Raw genomic sequence first — 24822 nt, forward strand, 5'->3', positions numbered from 1 at the left:
AACGTTTGTGAACCCTTTGCAATTACCTAATTTTTTGTATTAATTGCTCATAAAAAAGTAGTCTGATCTTAATCTATTTTACAATAGTAGACAAACACAGTCTGCCTGAACTAATATCAACAAGTAATTTTATTTTTTTATAGATGCTGCCTGGCCTGCTGTGTTCCACCAGTATTTTGTGTGTGTTGCTTGAATTTCCAGCATCTGCAGATTTCCTTGTGTTTGTATTTTTTATGTCTTTATTGAACATTAGTTAATCATTCACAGTCCAGGGTGGAAAAAGTATGTGAACCCTTGTATTTGATAATTGGTAGAGCCTCCTTTAGTATCAACAACCTCCACCAAATGTTTCCTGTAGCTGCTGATCCGACTTGTACAATGGCAGGGGAGAATTTTAGACCATTCCGCCATACAAAACTTTCAGTTCATCAATATTTCTGGGATATATTGTATGAACAACCCTCTTCAGGTCATGTCACAGTATCTCAATTGGATTACGGGCTGGACTCTAAATTAGCCATTCCAAAACATGAATTTTCTTCTTTTTAAACCATTCTGTTGTTGATTTACTCTTGTGTTTTGGATCATTGTCTTTTTGCATCATCTGATTTCTTTTAAGCTTCAGGTGACGGACCGCTACCATAGAAACATAGAAAAACATACAGCACAATACAGGCCCTTCGGCCCACAAAGCTGTGCTGAACATGTCCCTACCTTAGAACTATCTAGGCTTTACCCATAGCCCTCTATTTTTCTAAGCTCCATGTAACCATCCAGGAGTCTCTTAAAAGATCCTATAGTTTCCGCCTCCACCACTGCTGTTGGCAGCCCATTCCATGCACTCATCACTCTCTACGTAAAAAAAACTTACCCCGACATCTCCTCTGTACCTACTTCCAAGCACCTTAAAACTATGCCCTCTCGTGCTAGCCTTTTCAGCCCTGGGGAAAAGCCTCTGACTATCCACATGATCAGTGCCTCTCATTATCTTGTACACCTCTATCAAGTCACCTCTCATCCTCCATCGTTCCAAGGAGAAAAGGCCGAGTTCACTCAACCTATTCTCATAAGATATGCTCCCCAATCCAGGCAACATCCTTGTAAATCTTCTCTGTACCCTTTCTATGGTTTCCATGTCCTTCCCACAGTGAGGCGACCAGACATTCTCCAGACATTACCCTGACATTCTCCTGTAAAATGTCTCGATACAATGTTGAGTTCATTGTTCCCTCTTTGCAGTCTGTCCAGGAATTCATTGGAAGCTGTCCAGGCCCTGAGGCAGCAAAGCTGCCCCAAACCATGATGCTCCTTCCACCATGCTTCACAGTTGGAATGAGGTTTTGGTGTTGGTGTGCAATGCCCTTTTTTCCTCCATATATAGCGCTATGCATTTCTGCCGAAGAGTTCAACTTTTGTTTCATCTGTCCACAGAACATTGTCCCAGAAGTGTTGTGGAGCATGCAGGTGGTGTTTTGCAAATCAGTGTTATTTTTGGAGAGCAGTGCTTTCTTCCTTGATGTCCTTCCATGAATAGAAAGTTCAGCAAGTTCTTGAGATTTCTACAGGTCTTTAGCTGTTACTCTTGGGTTCTTTTTCACCTCCTTCATTATTGCACATTGTTCTCTTGCTGTGATCTTGGCAGGGTACCCACTCCTAGGGAGAGAAGCAACATTACTGAATTTCCTCCATTTGTGGACAATTTCTCTTACTGTGGACTGATGATCACTCAGGTCTTTGGAAATGCTTTTGTATTTTTTTTGCTCTTCTTGCATCTGTACAATTCTTCTTCTAAAGTCCTCTGAAAAGTTGTTTTGACCAAGGCATGGTTCACATAAACATGCCTTTCTTGATAAGAGCAGGCACTGTCAGTGGCCTGACTTTGTGTGCCTTTTTTGTAGGCCAGGGCACCTCTCTACAGCCCACTCCTCCAATCTCATCTCATTAATTGGAACACCTGACTCCAAATAACATCTGTAGACGGCATTATCATGGAGGTTCACATACTTTTTTGAAATTAGGCTGTAATTGTTCAAATGGTATCCTCAGTATTGATGAGAAGAAGTTCACTTGTTTGTGTGTTATTAGTTTAAGCAAATTGTGACTTAGATGAAGATCAGACCACATTTTATGAGTAATTAATGCAGAAAGCCAGGTAATTGCAAAGGGTTCACAAACTTCTTCTTGCAACTATATGCTCCCATGAAGCAAAGTGTATAGCAGTCTCTGATGTCTCTCTGATACTGCAATCTTTCTCTGAGATTTTCACTTTGATGATGGATGCTGTGTTCCTGTGGCAGTGCTCCATGTAAATGTACTCGGTGGTGGCGTGCTTTGCCTGTGATGGACTGGGTGTATTCACCACTTTCTGTTGCCTTTTCGGGTCTGGGTATTGGTATTTCCATACCAAGCTGTGAGGCAACCAGTTAGGATACTCTCCACTGTGCTTCTATAAAGTTTGTCAACATTTTTGATGACGCACCAAGTCTGTGCAAGCTGTCAAGCTGCTTTTGTGTTGACACTTGCATGCTAGTCCCATACAGATCCTCTGTTATGTTGATGCCAAGGAAATTAAAGCTAATGACTCTTTCCATCTCCATTGCCTTGATGAGGACTGGTTCATGGACTTCTGGTTTCTTCCTCCTGTAATTGATACTCAGCTGTTTGGATTTGCTTACATTGAGTGAAAGGTTGTTGTTAGACCAATCAACCAGATCTTCAATCTCCCTCTTGTATGCCAACTCATTACCACCTTTGATTTGGTCAATAACAGTAATGTCATCAGCAAACTTAAATACACAGTGGAGCTGTATTTAGCCACACAATTGTAAGTATAAAGTCAGCAAGGTGCAGTGGTAGTTCTGGATTGACCATCCAGAGACTCGAGTTTAAATTCTGTCATGATGGTTGTACAGTTTAAATTTGTAATTCTGGAGTTTATTTAATAGGGGTAAAAGTGAATAGTAATGACTGTCATTAGGATTGATGTTAAATCTCATTGTGTCCTCCAGCCACTGAATTCTGGCATCCTTACCTAGTCTGTTTCCACATCTCTACCAACTTGATTGACAGTTAAATGCCCTATGGACAAAAAAAGAAGACAGCCGTTCAGTTTTAACATCCACTGTTAAATCATGAAAAATACAAACTCTAATTGGGCCACCAACATCAGTCTAGGCATCAAGTTCAGATGTGGCAATGTGGCTCTCAGCGCATTTGACCGAATGAAGATTTCCTAACAATGAAATGTAAATACTGATGAACAGCTGCCTTGCAGATTAGTTGAGGAACAGTCTGAAACAGTTATATTCATAGTCAAGTCAAGTCACTTTTTATTGTCATTTCGACCATAACTGCTAGTACAGTACATAGTAAAAATGAGAACGTTTTTTCAGGACCATTGTGTTACAGGACGCGGTACAAAAACTAGACTGAGCTACGTAAAAAAAAATAGGAAAAAAAACTACGCTAGAATATAGTCCTACCCAGGACTGCATAAAGTGCACAAAACAATGCAGGCATTACAATAAATAATAAACAAGACAATAGGGCAGTAAAGTGTCAGTCCAGGCTCTGAGTATTGAGGAGTCTGATAGCTTGGGGGAAGAAACTGTTACATAGTCTGGTCGTGAGAGCCTGAATGCTTCGGTGCCTTTTCCCAGACGGCAGGAGGGAGAAGAGTTTGAATGAGGGGTGCATAGGGTCCTTCATAATGCTGTTTGCTTTGTGGATGCAGCGTGTAGTGTAAATGTCTGTAATGGCGGACTATGTCATGCCTTACTGTGACATCAGGACGAGAGGGACAGTAAATTGATATCCAGCTAGTTTGCAAGTTGCTTTGGGAAAATCTGCCATTGCATGAAAGCCTCTTTCCAATGAGTCCAGCATAGACAAGGAAACTTCGTCCTCATTGCTAACTCTTGTCCTCCCTTGATTTGTGAATTCTCTGTATTGGACGAGACAGTGAAAGTAGCAATGTATTCTGATTTGGCAGCATCACCAGTGTCTGGCTAGCATGTGATGAAGCAGTGTCTGAATTGGGATGGTAGGTAGTAAACCAAAGGGAGGATTAAATCTTCTTAACGTTTTTCAATTTAACTCAATTCAAGTTTAATTGTCATTTAACCATACATGAATACAACCAAGGAGACTGCATTACCACAGGGTCAAGGAGCTCAAACACATTACCAACAGTCACTCACAGTAAGCACACACAAGATCACAGGCACATAATAAGAATCCCTAGGCCTACCTCATCCCCCCACCTTCACCCACCTGTGGCACCGCGACTTGATGTATACAAGTCAACAAATCCATGTAGAATATCAGTATAAATACAATGGCCCAGACCACCCAGCCTACTGAGATCATCTGTTGACTGGCCTCCAACATCTGCTAGGCGACATTGTGACTCTGAGGTCCAGTCATTGCCCCGACATCTGACTTCCTATAGACAAATGCATGGCTTTGAGGCACAGTCCTCACATATGTGTGCATATAGAACATTAGTTAAAAACACAACCAGACAAATATATATGTATCATAAACAAGAGAAGCTCTGCAGATGCTGGAAATCTAAGCAACGTGCACAAAATGCTGGAGGAACTCAGCAGGCCAGGTAGCATCTGTGGAAAAGAGAACAGTCGACATTTTGGGCTGAGACCCTTCAGCAGGACTGGAGAAAGAAAGATGAGGAGTAGATTTAAAAGTTGGGGGGGAGGGGAGAGAGAAGCACAAGTTGAGAGGTGAAACTGGGAGGGGAGGGATGAAATAGAGCTGGGAAGTTGATTGGTGAAAGAGATACAGGGCTGATGAAGGGGAAATCTTAACAGGAGAAAACAGAAGGCCATGGACAAAAGAAAAGTGGGGAGCAGCACCAGAGAGAAGTGATAGGCAGGCAAGGAGATAAGGTGAGGGGGTAAAGGAGATGGGTAATGGTGAAGGGGCTGGGGGGCATCTCTGGAAGTTCAAGAAATCGATGTTCATGCCATCGGGTTGGAGGCTACCCAACCTCCAACCTGAGTGTGGCCTCATCACAACAGTATAAGAGGCCATGGATTGATATATCAGAATGAAAATGGGAAGTGGAATTAAAATGGATGGCCACTGGGCGATCCTGCTTCTTCTGGTGGATGGAGCATAGGTACTCGGCGAAGCGGTCTCCCAACCGAGGTACCAACAGCTATACTTACTGATGCCAGCACTTCAGTTTCAGAAGCAACAAACCATCCAGCCATTCAAATTCCTCTCTCAATCGTTGAGTCATTTGTGTCCAAAATTTGATCTGGGTTCAATAGAGTCATTTTCTTATAATGATTTACATCTTCATGGCATCTATTTATTCTTGCACGGTCATGATCATCATAGTCTAAAAAAAATTCAGAACATTCATTCCCAATCAGTAAGTTAACAGATAAGCTATCCAGTTTTTATCCTATCAAGGCAAGCAGTGGCTGCAAGGAAGGGCTTAATCATGTTTTTTTTTGCCTGCAACATTATGTCCATTACATCCAACATTGCTTGTTGAAACCAACACATCAAATTAGAATCTTCCGTCTTTTGTGATGCAGGGAATTGAACTTGCTATTGAGCTCGTTTCTGTTGTTCACCTTGTTTCCTATACTAACAACTGCTAGCCAAGTGTCCTTTCTAACAAAAAAGTGAAATTTTGTTTAGAGGGATTGGCTTCAGAGGTGTGGCTCAGACTAAGATTACTGTGATACACATGGTAAATTCCAGTCCAGCTTCTTCTGTTTGTTAATAGCTGTTGTCTCACCTGCAGCAACACTGGCTGTTGAGTAATGAGCGATGACTGTTGACCCATGGTCAGTAGCTGTTAATCAGCAGGTAACTGGCCACCCTTAATGATTTTATTTGGATGTCCGACATCTCCTTCCACTTGTTTGGCGGCCTGCACTAGCTAACTATATGGATCATTAGATTCAACATTGATGGTATATTTCATCTAGATTTTTCTATTAAGCTTTCCAAATTGAATTTTTTTTTAGGTAAAAATTCAAACCCTCAGTCATCTGTTCACATAAATGGAGATTCTGTAGAAGGTTTCATGACTATGGCCATCGCAGAACGCTTAATTTGTATTTACTTTTTATCACTTGGACTATGATCAATATAGGATTGGGTTGCATTAAAATATAATTGGATTGCAATTGAAATATCATAGGATTGCAATTGCAATTATCTCTGGATTGTAATTGGCATATTTTTTCTTGATTGATTGCAATCTAAATATTTTTAAAGCATTAGATTACAATCAGATGTTTTCTTAGATACTCTGCCACTTAGCACAATTTCAATTTAGGTACGAATGTTAATTTAGTGCCAAACTAACTTTTCCAGCTTAAAACGTACAATAGAGTTCTCCTTCACCCTTAAACTTCCATTAGATGTGGTATTAAAACAAGAACTGGCTCTCATTCAGGTGATTTTAAAAACTAAGCATGAAGCGCATACCACTTATTGAAATAATGTGTGCCCAAAGTTTTCATACTATTTCATATTCTTTTGAGACCTTAGATCAGTGGTTCCCAACGTGGGGCGTAATTTGATTTTTAAGGGGGGCAATTCGAGAATGAGTTATTAACAGTGAATTTTTTCTAGTAAGTCTGTGTGAGTATGAGTGTGTGTGCGAGTTAATACATATGTGTATATACAGTATGCATACATAAAAATACTTGTGTGTATGTACATGTGTAATTGCGTATGTACTATATATATAGTGTATCACCATCATTACAACCTTCAAATGGCTTTCATAATTAAATTAATGAATTGACTGATGTAGGAAGGAACGAATGAACAAGTCCAAACACGTAAGAAACTCGTATGAGGTCGCGCCAATGCTGCTTTTTACAGTAGCTTTCGGTTCTTGGTGGTGTGAAGGTGTGTACATTGCGTCATCTCTTTTAAATGGTGTATCTGTCTTTGCTGTAGAAACGAACCGGCATTGTTTTATTTATTATTATTATTATTATTATTTTAATATCACTTAATGTTATTTTTTTACAATTTCTTATTAAATTCTTCCTCAGAACTTTAACAGTCCTTTGGTTCTTTTATTTTTCTCTTTCATGAATGCCATGTTCTTTGGAAGCTTGTTTAAACCAAGTTAATGGTCTTTTAGGCTTCCTCCAGGTGAATAGGAGTTCACTTTTTGAATAATAAGAATTATATATCACCACAGGGGGCATCAGGATTTTAGAGGTGATTAGGTGGGGCATGGCCAAAAAAAGGTTGGGAACCACTGCCTTAGATCTTCGCAGCCATCCTGTTGGCTATGATAAAAATTTGTTGGATACTGAAGTTTTTGATCTGAGGTTCTTCAGAAGTCAAGATTGAGGTATAAAACCTATTGCTTGCAATCACTTATTAAGCATTTCAAGAACAAAACAAGACCTTGGCTGCAATACCTCCTTGTGCATTTGGATCCCAGATTCCCTCACTTGCAGAACCCAGTCAGTTCAGATTGCCAACAATATCTCCTCCACAGTCTCCATCAGCACAGATGCACCCAAGGCTGTGAGCTTAGCCCCCTTCTTTAATCACTTTATACTTATGACTGTGTGGCTAAGCACAGCTCCAATGCCAATTTAAAGCTTGCTGAGGACATCACTGTCATTGGCCATATCAAAAGATGTGACAAATCAGTATATAGGAGAGAGATTGAATATCTGGCTGAGTGGCATCACAGTAACAACAACCTGTTACTCAATATCAGCAAGACTAAGGAGTTGATTATTGACTTTGGGACAGGGGTCACCATCCTTTTTTGCACCGCGGACCGGTTTAATTTTGACAATATTCTTGTGGGCCGGCCAACGGTGGAGAGGGGTGTTCATCATGACCGGAATATAGGTGATAAAATAAGTCACTTATAAGTGGCTAATACACTCAATTTCATTTCTAAATGGGTTTATCTAACAAATTTAATATTAAACACAGTGCATATTTTCCTTGTATGAACATATAAAATTATTGCAACACACCAAAATCGCTGAATCAGTGGGAGCCCTAGGTTTGTTTCATTGCAGAAAACCCCTCTTCACAGAGATATGATGTTGGAAATGGAAGCAATATTTTCAGTGCTTTCATGGCTATCTCAGGATATTCAGCCTCGACTTTGATCCAGAATGCCAGCAGAGATGTTATGTCAAACATTCTTTTCAGCCCACCGTCATTTGCAAGATTGAGGAGTTGATCTTCTTTCCTTGCTGACATGGATGATTCACTGGGGACATTCACAAATGGGTCACGGACCCATTCCTTTGCACATCTTGGGTCATTTGCGGTTGGGAAGTAACGCTCGAATTCTGTCGACAGCGAATATAGGTGATCACGCACCAACTGTGAGAATGACAGTGCAGCCTCAGTCTCTCCCAAAGTCTCAGCTAATGTTGGGAACATGTCAAATATGCCCCTGTCCACTCGCTGACAGACAGACAGACATACTTTATTGATCCCGAGGGAAATAAGGTTTTGTTACAGCTGCACCAACCAAGAATAGTGAAGAAATACAGCAATATAAAACCCATAAATAATTAAATAATAAGTTAGTCATGCCAAGTGGAAATAAGTCCAGGACCAGCCTATTGGCACAGGGTATCTGACACTCCGAGGAAGGAGTTGTAAAGTTTGATGGCCACGGGTAGGAATGACTTCCTATGACGCTCAGTGTTACATCTCGGTGGAATGAGTCTCTGGCTGAATGTACTCCTGTGCCTAACCAGTACATTATGGAGTGGATGAGAGTCATTGTCCAAGATGGCATGCAACTTGAACAGCATCCTCTTTTCAGACACCACCGTCAGAGAGTCCAGTTCTACCCCCACAACATCACTGGCCTTACGAATAAGTTTGTGGATTCTGTTGGTGTCTGCTACCCTCAGCTTGCTGCCCCAGCACACAACAGCAAACATGATAGCACTGGCCACTACGGCCTCGTAGAACATCCTCAGCATCGTCCGGCAGATGTTAAAGGACCTCGGTCTCCTCAGGAAATAGAGATGGCTCTGACCCTTCTTGTAGACAGCCTCAGTGTTCTTTGACCAGTCCAGTTTATTGTCTACCCTTAATTGATCAGATTAAAGGCTTGTTTACTAAGTGGTCACCACTATCTTTATCTCTGATAGGTAGGATTAATGCTATTAAGATGGTTATTTTACCTAAGTTTTTATATATTTTTCAAGCGGTACCAATTTTTATTCCGAAATCCTTTTTTACTAATGTTGATTCAAAAATTTCCTCATATATATGGCAGAATAAAAATCCCAGGTTAGGTAAAATATACTTACAGAAGACAAAGAAGGAAGGTGGGTTGGCATTACCTAATTTCAGATTTTATTATTGGGTAGTTAATATTAGATATTTGTTATGTTGGTTGAAAGACTGGGATGGTTCTTTTGGCCCTCATTGGGTGAGTTTGGAAATTAAATCGGTACCAGATTATGCTCTGGGTTCTATTTTAGGGACTTCTCTCCCTTTTGCTCTTTCTAAATTGCCAAAACGAATTGACAACCCGATAGTTAAATATACCTTACGTATATAGTTTCAATTTCGGAAATTTTTCAGGTTGACTCAATTCGTTTTAAATATTCCTATTGTATCTAATTGTTTTTTCCACCCTTCAATTATAGATCAAGCTTTTTTGGCTTGGAAAACTAAGGGTTTATTAAGATTTTCTGATTTATTTTCGGACAATTGTTTTATGTCTTTTGAGCAATTATCTAATAAATATAATTTGCCTAGATTTCATTTTTTTAGATATTTACAGTTTAGGCATTTTTTAAGTACGGTACTTCCTACGTTTCCAAATTTTGTGTCTTCAGATATTTTGGAGAGTTTGTTTGAATTAAACCCTTTTCAAAAAGGGCTTATATCAAAACTTTATAATATAATTATGAAGATACGTTCAGAGCCCCTTTATAAGACAAAAAATGATTGGGAAAGAGAGCTTAATCTTATTATTCCTATTGAGAATTGGGATAGAATTCTTCAATTAGTTAATACATCATCTATATGTGCCAAACATTCATTAATACAATTTAAGGTCGTACATAGGGCCCATATGTCCAAGGATAAATTAGCTCATTTTTATTCTTATATAAAGCCTATTTATGATAGATGTCAATTTGAAATCGCATCTTTAACTCATATGTTTTGGTCATGTCCGCTTTTGAAAAAATATTGGAAAGATATTTTTGATATTATCTCTGCGGTATTGAACATCGATTTACAACCCCATCCTATTACCGCAATTTTTGGTTTACCAATGATGGACTCACTTCATTTATCTTCTTCCGCCTGTTGAATGATTGCATTTCTCACTTTGATGGCTAGAAGATCTATTTTGTTGAATTGGAAGGAAATTAATCCTCCCACTGTATTTCATTGGCTTTCTCAAACTATGTTATGTTTAAATTTAGAAAAAATTAGAAGTGGTGTATTCGATACTTCTATTAAATTTGAAAAGATATGGAGACCATTTATTCATTATTTTCATATGATGTAATATGACCCTGTTCCAAGCTTATTGGATTTTCCAGCTTTAATCTTATTTATGTTGAGAGGATCGGAGTTGACGACACTGATGATTATGTATTCTTGTGAGATATTATAAACAGCCCTTTTTTTTCTCTCTTTTTTAGTTTTTCTTTTTTTTTGCTTCTTTTTTCTTCTTCATTAGATATTAGATTAGTAGTTTAGTCAATTTTGCAAATTTTTTTTTCTTTTTTCTGTTTTTTTAATATCATATATTATGAACTATCTAGATTTACTTTGTTCATACATATACTGTATGGTTCATGTTTTGGGAAAACTCATTTATACTGTAATCATTGCTTATGTATTCTTTCATGTGTAATGGGAATTTGTATGTGTGTAATCCCTTTATTAATATATCAATTGTATTTTGTTCATAATATTATTAATACTAATAAAGAGATTGAAAAAGAAAATTTATTGTCCATTCGTATCCCCAGGTATTTGTAATCCTCCATCATGTCCACACTGACCCCTTGGATGGAAACAGGGGTCACCGGTGCCTTAGCCCTCCTCAGGTCCACCACCAGCTCTTTAGTCTTTTTCACATTAAGCTGCAGATGATTCTGCTCGCACCATGTGACAAAGTTTCCCACCATCCCCCTGTACTCAGCCTCATCTCCCTTGCTGATGCATCCAACTATGGCAGAGTCATCAGAAAACTTCTGAAGATGGCAAGACTCTGTGTTGTAGCTGAAGTCCGAGGTGTAGATGGTGAAGAGAAAGGGAGACAGAACAGTCCCCTGTGGAGCCCCAGTGCTGCTGACCATTCTGTCTGACACACAGTGTTGCAAGCGCACGTACTGTGGTCTGCCGGTCAGGTAATCAATAATCCATGACACCAGGGAAGCATCCACCTGCATCTCTGTCAGCTTCTCACCCAGCAGAGCAGGGCGGATGGTGTTGAACACACTGGAGAAGTCAAAGGACATGACCCTCACGGTGCTCGCCGGCTTGTCCAGGTGGACATAGACACGGTTCAGCAGGTAGATGATGGCATCCTCAACTCCTAGTCGGGGCTGATAGGCGAACTGGAGGGGGTCTAAGTGTGGCCTAACTGTAGGCCGGAGCTGCTCTAGAACAAGTCTCTCCAGGGTCTTCATGATGTGGGAAGTCAATGCCATTGGTCTATGGTCATTGGAGCCACTGGGGCGCGGTGTCTTCAGTACAGGAACGAGGCAGGACGTCTTCCACAGCACAGGACCCCTCTGGAGACTCAGGCTCAGGTTGAAGACATGGTGAAGTATACTCCACATAGGTGGGGGGTACAGGCTTTGAGCACCCTGGGGCTGACACCATCCGGGCCTGCAGCCTTGCTTGAGTGGAGCCGTTTCAGCTGTCTTCTCACCTGTTCAGCTGTGAAGCCCACCATGGTGGTTTCAGGTGTGGGAGAGGTGTAGTCACGAGAGCTATCCCCACAGTTACAGTTTGGCTTTGAAAGCAGACACTTTATCTGCGAACTTGAAGACCGTTGTCATTCTCACCTGAAGTGACAAATTGAGTTCCTTGAGCAGGTTGAAGATGTCACACAGATAAGCGAGTTTTGCTATCCACTCCTCATTACTGAAGTGTGCTGCCAGTGGTGACTGTTTTCCTGAAAGAAATCTCTGTAGTGGCTCTCTTAACTCAAAAACCCTGGCCAGGACTCTCCCCTTTGATAGCCACTTGACTTTAGTGTGTAAGAGAAGGCGTTTGTGCTCTGTATCCATTTCCTCGCAAAGCTGCTCGAACAGACCTGAGTTAAGGGCTTTTGCTTTGATGTGATTGATAACTTCAACAACGTCACTCAATACGCTGTTAAGATCAGGCGACATTTTTCGGCTAGCCAGCATTTCCCTGTGTATGACACAGTGTGTAGACTGGCATTCAGGAGCAACCTCTTTGACTCGGGTAGTGAAACCAGACAGCCGTCCAGTCATAGCTGCAGCCCCGTCTGTGCATATTCCAACACAGAATGACCAGTCCAGTTTACCTGACATGTAGTCATTCAAAGACTTGAAGAGTTCTGCCCCGGTTGTGTCAGTTGGCAGCGGCAGTGCACACAACATAAGCTCGTGCACATCGTCTTGAAATATATATCGTGCATAAACTAACAGTGTTGCCTTGTTGTTGACATCGGTAGACTTGTCAACCTGGATAGCATACCATGGTGACGCGTTAATCCATTTCAACAGCTGTGTCCTCCGCTATGTCATCGATTCTCCCTGAAACTGTGGTAGCTGAAAGAGAAACCTGTGCCATCTTGTTAGCTGCAGCTTCTCCCAACAGTTCATGGCACATGTCCTTGGCAGCAGGCAGAATCAATTCTTCACCAACAGTGAAAGGCTTCTTAACCGTAAGAATACGGCTAGCCACTAAGTACGACGCTCTCAGAGCAGCAGCATTTGTGGAGGCGGTGGCTCTCAGCACTTGCTTCTGTCTCGCTTGCTTACATTTTTTTCTGCTCAAAAAACTCAATGGGTTTGTCTTTAAGTGCAGGGTGCTTGGGCTCAAGGTGCCAAAGCAGTTTTGAGGGCTTCATTGCCTCATTTAGACAGCTTGTCTCCACAGATCACACACAGTGGGCTTGGAGCATGCGAGTCACCGGTCACATTAAAGCCATATTTTATGTACAACTCATTGTATTTTCCATTGAAGGAAGCTTTCTTTTTTGCAGTCTCGGCCTCAGCTGTCTCTGCATTATCATCATTGTTAGGCCTTTTATGTCCCCTACTACCTCTTCCAAAGAAACTCTCAAGCAATGTTGTTTTTTTTACTCACCGAATAGTTGTAGGTTAATGACCAACTGATGACCTCGCATGCGTTCAAGTTCAACAGTGGGCGTGATAGGGAATGAGGAAAGGTGCAGCTGACTCATATCGTTTCATATCGCCAAATCATATAATTTCCTTGTGGCCCGGTAGCACATGCTTTGCTACTGACAATAAAGACAATGGTGGTTGAGGACCACTGCTTTAAGAAGAGTATACTGAAGGTCCATGAGCCAGTTCTCATCAGAGGATCAGAGGTGGAAAGGGTCAGCAAGTTTTAAATTTCTTGGTGTCATCATGTTGTGAGACCTGTCCTGGGCCCAGTGCATAAGTACAATTATGAAGAAAGCACAGTGGCGCCTCTATTTTCTTAGAAGTTTGCGAAGGTTCGACATGACCTCTAAAACTTTGACAAGCTTCTATAGGTGTGTAGTGAAGAGTATATTGACTGGTAGGGAAACATCAATGACCTTGAACAGAAAATTCTACAAATAGTAGTGGATACGAGCCAGTCTATCATGGGTAAAGCCTGCCCTACCATTGAGTACATCTACACAAAGTGTTGCTGCAGGAAAGCAGCGTCCATCATCATGGAGTTAATGCTCTCTTCTTGCTGCTGTCATGAGGAAGAAGCTACAGGAACCTCAGGGTCAGGAACAGTTATTACTCTTCAACCTTCAGACTCTTGAACCAGAGGGGATAACTTCACTCAACTTCACTTGCCACATCACTGAACTGTTCCCACAACTTAAGGACTCGCTTTCAAGGATTCTTCATCTCATGCTCTTGATAGTTGTTGCTTATTTATTTATTTATTTATTTATTTATTTTTTGTTATTAATATTATTATTATTATTATTGTTGTTGTTGTTGTATCTTTATTTTTACTTCAGCTCAAACTGGTAAAACCTGAGCTATGGGCATAGCCAAACACTGATCTTTCAGTTGCTAGGAACTTTTGGACTATTCTTGTGGTTTTCAGTATTGTGGTTTTCTGGAGATTTACATAAATACTGTGTGTAGGCCTAATTGTTTAATGCTAATGTGTAGTGACTTTGGGGTAATACCAGTTGGAGATATTACTGTTGGGACAGTGTATACCCTGTACATGTTCCATAGTCTTTTGATTTCCTCTTTTATTCAGCATGTTTATGGTGTTTTTCGCTTATCTTTTTCTGTATGGTATGTGCATTTGGAATGGCTATATCTATTAAGCAAGTTGTTCTTGCTTGTTTATCTTGTAATATTATATCCATTGGGTTATTATGGATTGTCCTATCTGTAATAATGAATCGGTCGTGGTATAATTTGTAGGTCTCTGACTCTAAAACAGAATCAGAGTTGTATTTATGGTAAGGTAGGGTATCTTTTATGAGTTTTGTGTTTTGAAGCAAGATTTTGGTGAATAATGTTTGCCACTTGATTATGCATATGTGAGTAATCAGATTGAGTTAAACTGTGACAGGATCCTGTAACATGTTGGATTGTTTTGAGTTTCCCTTGGCATTTTCTACATACATCTTGAATTTGTTGGCCTTCTATTATGCATTTTTTGATTTTTTTTTGTGTTAAACACCTGTATTGCCACAAGGAACCCCCTCTGTTTCTGGGAAAAGGTCTCCAACTCTGAGACAGGCGTTCGACACGTCTTTGTCGACATCTTGTCTGCTCAGATCATATGGATGCCATCTCTGGAGGGTCGTGCTCTTCCATTGGGTAACTTTCTCTGCTATAGTGATAATTTCTTCATTTTTCTGTGTGTGCTAAGTTCAGTGGTGTGTATTTCTGATCAGAATTGCATATGCTCATATGGAGTGCTGAATCTTGTTTTTGTTGATGAAAGTATATCCTTCTTTCCTTCTGTCCTAGGTAGTGTTAATCTAAGTGTGTTTGACTATACATAGTTCTTTCAAAAATATGTTATTTCAGTTCTTATTTTTCTTAGTAAGTTTTCCAGATCAGTTAAAGACTAAGATATTATGCCAAAAAAATACATTAATATGGGTAGAGAGAAAATGCTTATGGTATTTGTATGTTTTTACTATTGAGCTCCATTTGGCAGATTTTCTTAAGCCTTAAAGTAAATTCTGTTGAAAAATGTCCTTTTATCGAAGTATATTTTTTTCTTTGCTTGTTGATATCCCAAATATGTTTCATATTCATCCATCAATTGTATCCTGCTGCTTTGTTTTATATTCTACTTGCTCTGTTGCACTGTTCTTTATAGTTAATGTTCTGTACTTATTTAGTCCAAAGTTTATGTTTATATCTTTTGGAAAATAGTTCTACTATTTGAATTAATTGCTTTAGCTTGACTGATGTATAATTTCAAATCATCCATGTATAGAAGAAATGTCAAGGTAAAGTTCATTTGGTTGTTTCTGATTTGATACCCTATTTTTGACTGATTCAGTAAATTAGAGAGCAGGTTTAAATCTAGACAAAACTATTTGCCTTAGGGAGTTGCCCTGAAAAATGCTTCTGTTTATTTTGATAATGATGTTTTTTTTGGTTGTTAATGGATAAGGTGATTATAGTATGCCAATGCTTCATCAGATGTTATAGGAATTTCACAAGTATTGGGTGCAGTATATATACATATCTATATTAATATTTTATACATACAGTATATATAATGGGTAGTCAGTGTAGCAGCATGAAGTATTTTTGCTTTTGCTGTGGAGTTGATTTAGAACTATAGAATCTGTTATCAGTTGTTCTTTACATCTGTTCATACACTTTCAGCATCCTTTCTGCTCTTGTGTAAGTATATTGTGAATATCTAAATGACTGGTGATTAGTTACAAAATGCAAGATGTTAAAATTTCATATATAGTTTGTGAATAAGTTAGAAGACGATATTTTGATGGGTCATTTGTGTTTTCTCCTTAAGGTAAGAGATATGTTTTACCTTCTGTCAAAAATTTAGGCACATCTTCAGGACTTAAAAGAAAATTGTTCATGTGTATTAATAGGTACAGATGAAGACGAGTAAATTCTTTATAACAATAATTATGAATAATATAATTGCTGGTACTTCTCCAGGTGTTAGTATTTTTTTATAACTGCTTTTAGCATATCCATTGTAACTTCAGGTGTTTGCATGTCTTCAATTGTGTGAGTGTGTTCTTTTTCCTCCATAATCCAGCTTGCTTCTTGATTGTGTATCACCCTGTTTGACAAGATATTAGACTAGAAGTTCATTATCTCTGTGTTTGTTGCTAATTCTGTGCTGGGGTTGGTGACATTTTGGTGCGTCGAATTTAGTTTATTATTGTTACTAGATATTTTTTCTTTTTGTATTTGTACAGTTTGTCCAAAATATTGCTATTATAGCTGCTTCTGTCAAAGTTCAAAGATCTCCATCAAGGCTGTGTCCTTAGCACCATGCTCTACTCACTTAAGCACGACTCCAATGCCATATTCAAGTTTGCTGATGACACCACTGTCATGGCCAAATCTCAGGTAGTGATGAACCAGCATATAGGAGGGAAATTGAAAATGTGGTTCAGTGATGTCACAGCAACAACAACCTCTCACTCAATGTCAACAAGACCAAATGACTAATTATAGATTTCAGGAGAGGGAAACCAGAGGTCCATGAGCCAGTCCTCATTTTAGGATCAGATGTAAAGAGTGTTAACAATTTTTTCAATGAGAGCAAGGCATGGCAGAGCAAAGTTGATGCAAATACATTGCAACTCTAGTAACCAGAACTTAATCCAGACCTTGGGTGCTCCCTATGTGGAGTTTGCACATTCACTGTGTAACATTTGGATTTCCAATGGGTGATCAGTTGTCACCTTAATTTCAAAGATGTGTTGATAGGTTAATGGACTGCTTAAGCTTTCAAGAACGAGATAGTGGTGTTGAGTGGTGTGGCAACAACAACCTTGAACTCAACATCAATACAAGCAAGAAGTTGACTTGAGGAAGGGGAAGTCAAGGGAACACATGCCAGTCTTCATCAAAGGATCAGAAGTGGAAAGGGTGAGCAGCTTCAAATTCCTGTGTATGACCATCTCTGAAGATCTATCCTGGGCCCAACATTGATGCATTTATAAAAAAGGCATGACAGCGGCTATATTTCATTAGGAATTTGAGGAAAATTGGTATGTTATCAAAGATTTCTCACAAACTTCTAATTGGTTGCATCACCATCTGGTATGGAGGGGTCATTGCATAGGATCAAAAACTGCTGCAGAAGGTCTTAAACTCATCCAACTCCATCATGGGTGCTAGCCTACTCAACATTGAGGACACTTTGAAAAGTTGGTGCCACAAGTGGCATACACCATTAAGGAACCCCCATCATCCAGGACATGCCCTCTTCTCATTGCTACCATCAAGGAGGAGGTACAGGAGGCTTAAGACACACACTCAATGTTTCAGGGTTTCTTCCCCTCCACCGTCGGATTTCTGAATGGACGTTGAACCCATGAACACTATTTTCTTTTGCTCTCTTTTTGCACTATTTATTTAATTTATTTTCTCTCTCTCTCTCTCTCTCTCTCTCTCTCTCTCTCTCTCTCTCTCATACTATATATATTTTTTTAAATATTATATATTGTAATGTACTGCTGCCACAAAACAAAGTGCAAGTGTACAGGGAAATAATGATGGAGCAAATGGGGTTGATACGGTTACTTTGCTGAGAGCCATCCAGGAGTAAATAGCCTCCTGTCTTTTAATTATTAACTATATAGAATTCAATCAAGCATGCCTTGTTCAATCCACATTGTTCAATGTAAGCAAACATTTGCAATTTAATGGAGCAAAAATAATAACTTGTACTCTTTCTCTTGCTATTCAGGAGAGGGGATATGCTTTGAACAACAGAAGTTAAAGTCGCTCTAAACGCTGGATATCGTCGTGCCTTATTCAACATGGGCTTTGGAAGTGACCTTCAGAATTCTCATGAGGCTTTGCTAAAATTGCAAGAATCTGAGCTTAAGTTAATGGAGACACTAAAAAGGCTGATGTCTCTGAGAGTTAAAAGTGACAAAGAGTATGCATCCTTCCTACAGAACATTTGCCAGCAAGTGGAAAAGCATGAAGCATCATCCCCAGTGGATTTTGTTAGCAATATCTCAAAGGTGAATTGGCAATGGATATTTTTTCCTCCCATCCTCTGCCACAAACCCTTAACCACACATCCTCCGGAAATCCATCAGTGATTTTAAGTTAATATTTCTGCTTGTTTTTAGCTAATTGTTAGGCTTCAAAATAGATTATGTTAATGATTTAAAAAATATCTTGAATTCTTTGGTTACAAATTGTATTCATATTTGATCTGCAAGTGCATAATGTAATTTTACTTTTCATAATGGTAAGGAATCAAAGGAATATAAGGTGTTTTGATTATATTTTACTCACATCTCTGCCATTTTTGAGAGACTGTATTTTTTTTTATTTCTTTATAGTCTTGGTCCTGTGTGGTACATCAAACAGAACAGTTGAGCAAAATAATGAAGGCACATGCAGAAGACCTAAATGTAGGACCGTTGTACAGATTGACCATGATGATCAAAGATAAGCAGCAAGTGAGAAAGAATTATCAGAGTATGCAGCAGCACTTAGAAGCTGAAATGTGCAAGGTAATTCAAAGTGCAGATATGAGTTTGTTCTCAGATGTATATTTAGTCTTTGCATTCATTTTATCATGTGCCACTGTTAAGTTACTTCTTTCTAATTGACAGTGGGACTTATGTTATGCCTTTAGAGAGTGGTTTAGTGCAGTATTATAACACATACAGGAGCAGGTTGCTTTTTGATTCTGGTGGCTTGTTATTGAGGAACTACCGACGATAATGAAGAGTGAAATTAAAGGATATCATTAGATTCATCTGAAGTTTCCCTATCCTAGCCCATATTTTGATGTATATGTGATTTTTTTTTCATTTTGTTCTTATATTCCCAGTATTATTAGGCCATTTTCCATTTAGCAGTTGAGTTGGGGTACTTTGCTAGTAACAGACGTAACTTCAATCTTTCATTGTGCATGACACCTGCCATCCTGGGAAACAGTCTCGTGAATCGTTGTTGCATTCCTTCTTTGGCACGTGCGTCCTTTCTTGAATTAAATGATCAAAACTGTGCATCATACTCCAGCTGTGATTTTACCAAGGCCCTGCAAGAAACTTTATCTCTTGCAGTCAAATTCTCTTTTAGTAAAGACCAGCATGCCTTTTTTCATTCTGCTTAACGAGTAGTCAGTGATCTGAGACCCATATCTTTCAAGCTTGTAGTTATATTTGAATTAATCAGGAAGGATGTGGTTTCACATTCTTCCCAACTGTTGAACAATAAGTTTGTCTGAAGCATTTCTAAGTTTCATCTTCAAGCAATGTACAAAACATTTCAGCTACTGTAAAATTAAAGTGTGTTTCTCTGTGATTCGCAACACTTGGTGAATAGGAGTGATGGGAAAATGCATCAGATCCTTGTCTGTAACAGTTAATTTTGTTTCAGTCAGTAAAAATATAGAGTATGACTGTCAGGCAAAAATAATTTTGGCTATTTGTCAAGACTTTGCAGAGCCAAGCTATGTAAAAAAAAAAGTTTCATCCCTAAATTTGGTTAAAAATATGTTCCTTGGAGGACCAGAATGTCTAATATTTTCATATCTATTTCTTACCCTTTGGCATTTATTTCTCATTCATGTCAGGCTCTATGTTAATACTTCCTTGCAAACTGTAATTGGACAAGATTCAGATTTTTTCTGTACAGAAGTTGCGGCTGGGCAGTCTTTTACATTGTCAGGTAAATGCCAGTATCAGTCAAGCTAGAACCAGTTAGATTATCACAAAATTTGTTGTTTTGTGAAAGTCCCTTTTGAATTTGTCTACAAAATTTGGTGACTTTTTTTGACACGTTTGAGCTCTTTAGACAATTTTTGCACTGTGATTTTGGCATTCTAACTGTTTTCCACTATTTAGAAAGGAATTATTTTTCTGGTGATGATGGAGTCAGATCGAGGAAGGATTGGAGAAGACCTGTGCTTCAACTACATAACAACTCCCAATAATAACAAGAATCTCAGCTAAGCTGTAATAGTTCCATTTTCGTAAATTAACCTGAGCACCCCACCCTTATGAGATGCAAAACATTATGTACTGTATATCTCCATTTCCCTTCCTGAACCCAAATATTCTTTATCAATCTAATGTTGACCATGGTCTCAGGAAAGCAGCTTTGTTATGCTAAGAGTACTGTGAACAAAAGTTTCTGCATCTGTCACGATAAAATGGCACGGTAAGTAGAGTCACTGCCTCACTGCTCCAGCAACTCTGGTTAAAATCTAAATCTGAGTATTGTCATTGCAGAGTTTGACATTCTCCCTGTAGCTATTAGTGGTCCAGACTCCTTTGTCATCTCACATCCTAAAATTGTGCATATTGTCCACTGTACTTTGTGCCTGATATGTTTTTGAGTGATAGGTTCTGGGAAGGAGTTGATGAACATGTTCCAGGGAAAATTAGTTGGGGAATGAAATTCCTTTGTGAGTCAGTATAATCTTAATCATCTGAAATGGTCTTCTATTTTGCAAGGAAATATGGAAGTAAGTCCTATATATAAGAAAAATATATGGAAATCTCCAAAGTGATTGCTTCCTATTTTTATTTTGACAGATTAAAGTTCTTAAAACTACACCCTATAATTTGATATTGTCCATTGTAAGAAAGGTATTAAATTTAGTATTAACAAATGAAACCAGTTGTATAAAGCTATGCCCAGCACACTTAGAATTCAGATATTTATAGTAAAACTTCAACTATTCAGTGTTCTGCCAGCCATGCAGATTTTGCAGACTATTGAAAGTTATTCTTTATTAATATCCCAATAAATTTTAAATTTGTTCTTTTTGTATATTGCAGATTATAATAAATATCGCAATAAACCTGATAAATTTAAAAGAACACTAGGAAGCTGGACACTAGACTGTTTAACGAGATGAGGGAAAATTTCAAGTGAGTTGAATGGGAGTGTGGGAACTAGGCCCCCCCCCACCCCCCGGAGTCAGAAAGGAACAAGAGTACCAGGGCCCCAGTGAGAGGGAAGGGAACATGATAAACATTAAATGGTAAAGCAGATCCTGAACAATTGAGATTTCTGAATGGGTGAATATCGGAGTTGTATATTTATAACTATGCAAAACCTCATTTAAAGAGTGTCCTATTAAATTTGTTTGAGAATCCAAAGTAGATCATTTCTCACAAATTAACAGAAGGGTAAATTCTCAACTAATTCATGGAAAAATATATATCCCACAGTTTAAATATTTTAATGTTTTGTAAAATATTGTATGTAAGACTTTGACTTAATCTAAGTATCTTTAGCTGACTCACCATTTAGAATTTTGTATACATTATCGTACAACTTCTTAGCTGAACTTTTTGTTAATTATATTAAGGTGACAAAGACTGAACTAGAAAAGTTGAAATCTGCCTACAGACACCTGGCAAAGGAAGCCACAGCAGCTAAGGAAAAATATAAAGATGCCCTTTTAAAAGGTAACTTAAATTAAAACTTGCAAAACTGCTAAAAATACATTTATGTTTTGATCCTTTTATGATATGTTGAAAGTGAGAAAACATTGAATTTGCACAAGAAAATAAAATGATTATTTAAGAATGATATACGTTATATTATGGCACAGGATCGTGCAAGTAATTTTCATTGTTTTGAAAGTTATTGGTCTTACTTCAAAGTAAACCAAGTATTCTTCTGAGCACGCAGTGTTGTAAATGAGTATAATTTAGTATATTTTATGAAAATATGAGTTATGATGCACACTTACAAAATAAGCATTGTATTAACTAACTGCATTAAAATCTGCTGTAAAATTTGCACTAATAAGTAGTAAGCATAAGCATATAGTAGTTCATTTAATTGATCCGTAAGTTCTACTTCTGCTGTATAAAGTTCAAATGGTAGATTATTGCTTCTGAGCTATACCTGCTTACACCATCACAGTTATAAATTCCAAATCTGATTCATAGTTACACCGTCAGGAAGAAATAATTGAACAGTTTTAAGTCTTAAATTAATTTATAACGAACTAGTAGGGTAATTTTCCTTGCAATTACTGCAGGACTGGCAATTAAATATGCAGTAAAGGGAAACACAGAACACTTCTTATCATTCACTCTGAAGGACTAAAATATAAGTATCAATTTACTTTAACCTTTGAAATTAATGTTTTATAATTGCCAGGTAAGAATGTGATGTTTTGCCCAGAGAAATAAAATCAGTAGAATATAGAACATAAAACAGTACAGCACAAAAGTCCTTAAGACGACAGAATTGTGCAGAAAATAATAAAGCAAGTGATGCCTAATTCACTAATCCCTTCTGTCTGCATAAGGTCTATAACACTCCATTCTCTGCATATTCGTGTGCCTATGTAAGAGTCTCTTAAATGCCTCTAACATATCTGCCCCTGGCAGTAAATTCCAAGCATCCACCACTCTCTGTAATAAAAATATCATGCCTTGTACATCTGCTTTAAAGGGAATATGATTTCAGATTTACTGAATGTACACTATAGGAGAGTTTTTATGAATTTAGTTAATAAAGTACAAAACTGATGACTCTTACCATGAGACTGAAGTAAAACATCTATAAATATACATTTCATGTAATTGTGGGTTTCCAATGTGATATGAATGAATCAGTTCTATAAAAGCACTCCCAAGTTGTGGCAGGTACATGAATAACTTGCTTCATTTTCATCACAATCCCAGACTTGCAGAAATATTTTCTTATGTTTTGAGTTGCTTCAGGCTGTAAAGGATAAAATTAATGATGGCAGCCAGCCTGGTTACATAAATATGAGCCTTTTAAGTTTGTTGAAGTTGTGGATGTTATCTTTGGTTTGCAAGACTTTGTACTTGTTGAGAGTACTACAGCAAGATATTCAAGCCAAAAAAAGCTGTTAAAGACAACTGTACATATTGCAGTGATGTATTGGAATTGTCCTTGCTACACAACCTGTGAGGCATGTGAAATGAAATTTGATGTTATTACTTCAAGAAATATTTAATCCTACTATGTTCCATCTAATATTTCTTATTTTTGGCAATATCAGTAAACAAGAAATTTTTCATTCAGTAGAACAGGCAAACCTTGCATTACATTATGTAATTGATCAGCAAAAAAAAGATCTTTATAGTGCCAGCTACCTACTTGTGCTAAGACTTTGCCCAAATAAAATTCAACACTGGTACCATTTGGAAATAAGAAGTGGAAGCAGGCATAAGCTATTACTAACGTAATAGGTGCCACGGTGATGTAGTAGTTAGCACGATACTGTTACAGCTCAGGACATTGGAGTTTGGAGTTCAAACCCAGTCTCTGTACTTCCTCCCCATGGAATGCATAGGTTTTATCTTGGTGCTCCACTTTCTTCCCCCAGTCCAGAAATGAACAAGGTAAGTTAATTGGCATTGCAAATTGGCCCTTGATTAGGTTAGGATTGAATCAGGGTTGCTGGGCAGCATGGCTCAAAGGGCCAGAAAGGCCTATTCCTATTATTATCTAAATAAAATAAAGTATAACTCTGCATCTCAAATCTGCCTTAATGTTCATCAGAATTCAGCCTGATCTGATTTTGGCCTCAACTGCACACTGCTCTCTGTTCCCTGTAACTCTCAGCTATCCCTGTAGTAGTATAGATTGATAATTTACCTTTTCCAAAAAAGTTCTTGCTCAGATCTCCCAAGTACAGGTTGACCATAAATAAATAGTGGGAAGTGAAATTGATATACTCCTTTAAAACATGCTGCAGAGCACAGATTTATGTTAGTGGTTTGCATTATATTCCATTTTGTTTTTAATTAACTGCCAACATGTGGAATCTAATCTAGGAAGGAAAATTAACTTTAATTCTCTTCCATTGCCATCAATTTCTACCCAATGCTTTAAGTCCTTGAATCAGGATTCCCATAGAACAGCAATCTTAAGTGTCCAAGATGAAAATAAGTAAACTTTACCATTACTGACAAATCACAGAACACATTTTGTTGAGATTATTGTTAAAAATCTTCACTAAGCAGAAAGTAAATTGTTTTAAAAAATTACATCTCCCCACTTTGTTCCGAGAATCCATAGCTTTTGCAGGTATGAATAAAGAGTGAATATTTGAAGAATTTCCTGTTTATCTTAGAAAACAATTGAGTTTCTGAGGTTTGTACTTGTGTTTTCTGTCCTCCTTCAGGTAAAGAGACTGAAAAAGCTAAAGACAGATTTGACAAGGCTACGATGAAACTCCATAATCTACACAACCAGTATGTGCTTGCAGTGAAGGGCGCCCAGTTACATCAGGAACAATATTATGATAAAGTTCTTCCTCTACTCCTCGATTCTCTTCAGAAGATGCAAGAGGAAATGATTCTTGCATTGTAAGGCATATTCTAGATAATTCATCTACCACTTTTATAGAAGATTTTGTTAATTTAAAAGTTTTTGAGCATTATATTATTTTGGCAATGTAAGTGGTCAAATAATGCACATATTT

At 38.3% G+C, this 24822-nt stretch overlaps 1 protein-coding gene across 4 annotated transcripts in view; it reads left to right on the forward strand.

Annotated features, from left to right (window-relative positions):
- fer (fer (fps/fes related) tyrosine kinase) overlaps positions 1 to 24822 on the forward strand; it is a 156440-nt gene that overhangs the window by 58745 nt on the left and 72873 nt on the right. For all 4 annotated transcript variants that reach the window (XM_073068125.1, XM_073068117.1, XM_073068134.1 and 1 more), the window contains exons 2-5: positions 18118 to 18400; positions 18728 to 18901; positions 21718 to 21817; positions 24523 to 24706. In XM_073068125.1, coding sequence (XP_072924226.1) covers positions 18191 to 18400; positions 18728 to 18901; positions 21718 to 21817; positions 24523 to 24706 — 668 coding nt within the window. In that variant the 5' untranslated portion in view covers positions 18118 to 18190. The remainder of the gene's footprint in view (positions 1 to 18117; positions 18401 to 18727; positions 18902 to 21717; positions 21818 to 24522; positions 24707 to 24822) is intronic.

This window comes from Hemitrygon akajei, chromosome 2, assembly GCF_048418815.1.
Source record: "Hemitrygon akajei chromosome 2, sHemAka1.3, whole genome shotgun sequence".
Lineage (NCBI taxonomy): Eukaryota > Metazoa > Chordata > Chondrichthyes > Myliobatiformes > Dasyatidae > Hemitrygon > Hemitrygon akajei.